Source organism: Amphimedon queenslandica, unplaced genomic scaffold (genome assembly GCF_000090795.2).
Source record: "Amphimedon queenslandica unplaced genomic scaffold, v1.1 AMPQUscaffold_9498, whole genome shotgun sequence".
Classification (NCBI taxonomy): domain Eukaryota; kingdom Metazoa; phylum Porifera; class Demospongiae; order Haplosclerida; family Niphatidae; genus Amphimedon; species Amphimedon queenslandica.
Window position 1 is genome coordinate 1,634 of NW_003550230.1, and position 2,147 is coordinate 3,780.

The window sequence follows — 2,147 nt, forward strand, 5'->3', positions numbered from 1 at the left end:
GCTTTATGCTTTATGCTGTATTGGCTGTCTGCTGTTTTCAACTCTACCCAAGGTGCCATACAGCACTATTTACTGTTCTTCAATTAATATGTAAAATGATATACTGTATAATATATATAGTGCTTTAATTTGAGAGTTTTATTTTGGCAAATTTTAAGCCATATTGCAAATATTAAAACCATGGAGTAATACATAAGATCACAAATTTTGGCAAAATCAATAAAATAAAGTGTCACCAAATTAAATTGCTACAATGGTATATAGTTGGGGATAAAAACATAATGAAAAAGATGAAATTAGTCTAATCTGGGATCAACACAATTGTAATTAGGAGCTTGATTACAATTATGATCACATATGTAAATGAAATAGTGTACTGAATAACAAATCAATATAGACACAGGGAGAATGCTCTTATCTACCTCAGTAGCCACATGATCATATGTACATGCACTGTACTTAACTGTACTATACACATGTATACGAAACCCTAATCAATAGTACATGTATTTTGTCAAAATGGCTAGGAGAGAATCTCCATTTACATAACTTTTCTGACGTTCTGATGTTGTATGGCTATAGTTTGAGCTAATTCCGAATTTCTGATTAAAGTTCAATTTTAAAATTACTGGTCCTATTGCATTCTCATGTGTGCTGTTTAGCTCACTTAGGCTTAGTACACTTTGTGGTACCGTATAGACGGAAAATTTTGCGGCAATTTAATTTTGCGTTTTCAATAAATTAAAAATTTTTTTAATTTCGCAAATTAAAATTATGCAATTTGGCCACGTTGTCTCGACGCATACACACGATGCTAATGATATACGCCCATTGAGCCCACGTGATTTTAATTTTACGGTTTTTAATTATGCGTTTATTTTTAAAACGCAAAGCGCAAAATTAAATTCCCGCAAAATTTTCCGTCTATACCGTAAACCCTGTTTATGACAACTGAACTGCTAATTTTTTAAGCAAGCCACATTTCTGTTTCATGTAAAACATAGTATTTTTGATCAACATGACATAATTGTAATTCTAATCAAGTCTAATTTTAAAAAGGAGTGTAATTGAATGTGTAATCATAATTAAGATTTTATAATTGACTCCAGATCTGATTAGTACTTAAATTGAAATTAATGGGCTCTATTTTTGTAGTTGTTGCACTGCCCACTCTGCATAGCAAAAGCTTTTTGGTTCAAAATTTTCACACACCTGGGGGGTAAAGTTCACAAAAATTATTTAATATGGTACACATTAGTCTTGGCCGAGACAACAGATTAACTTTCAGGTAAATTTTGGGCCACAAAATCTCTTGTTATACAGTAATTCTCAATATACAGTAAAACAATTCAAGATCAAAAACAAACAACTATAAATGCAAATAAATATAAATAGTAATAACTTGAAATAGGTATCTGCTTACCATTGCAGCTTCTTTTCCAATCACTTCAAACCATGGACAGGTTTCAAAAATGTGCTTGTCCTCGTCTTTGGTTGAGGTTTTTTCTCCCTTAATTTTTACAAGTTTTGATATCTGTTGGAGCCAAGTCGTTCCAGACTTTATGTGAGTCACTAGAAAGAAGTCATCAGAGCGAAGGGGAAAGTCTCTCAAGGCATCATATTTAGCTTGATCAACGAGAACAGGAAAAGGAATGCCGTTGACTATGTTAGTGGTAACTGCCGCCATCATGGTCTAGATATCTATAGCTTGTCAAAGGACTCGAAACAGCAAGGTTTATGGCTTGAACATTGACCCTCGCTGGCAGCTCATTAATTTACCTGCATGGCTCCGCCCCCGACTAATTTAATTTAGGTAATTATTATTTCTAATTAAAATAAAATTAAGTATAGTATAATAATTAGTTGATTACATTTTCTTCTGTAAGAATGGACAATCTTTGCTCCTCATCTTTTTCTAATCTTTTCTCGTAAATGTCCTCAATTATTCTTACATAGTTATCAATTTCTTGTCTTTCTCTCTTCTTGTAAAATCGTGCAGCTACTGCAAATGAGACTATTGCCAATATGCTGAGAATGACTTGCATTCCCCAGTACCATGCACCACAACTGAATGGAAACTTGTGTGCACCAATAGTAAAAAATATTGCCAGCTGGTCACCAAAATAAAACATAACTTGTTGTATGAG

General features: G+C 33.1%; 1 protein-coding gene across 1 annotated transcript in view; it reads right to left on the reverse strand.

The window, feature by feature from the left end:
* Nucleotides 1-1,794, reverse strand: part of LOC100640182 (sulfotransferase 1C2A-like) — a 3,173-nt gene extending 1,379 nt beyond the window's left edge. The window contains exon 1 of the mRNA XM_003391377.2: nucleotides 1,424-1,794. Within this exon, the coding sequence (XP_003391425.1) occupies nucleotides 1,424-1,690 (267 nt within the window). The 5' untranslated portion in view covers nucleotides 1,691-1,794. The remainder of the gene's footprint in view (nucleotides 1-1,423) is intronic.
* Between the last annotated feature and the right edge of the window lie 353 nt (nucleotides 1,795-2,147).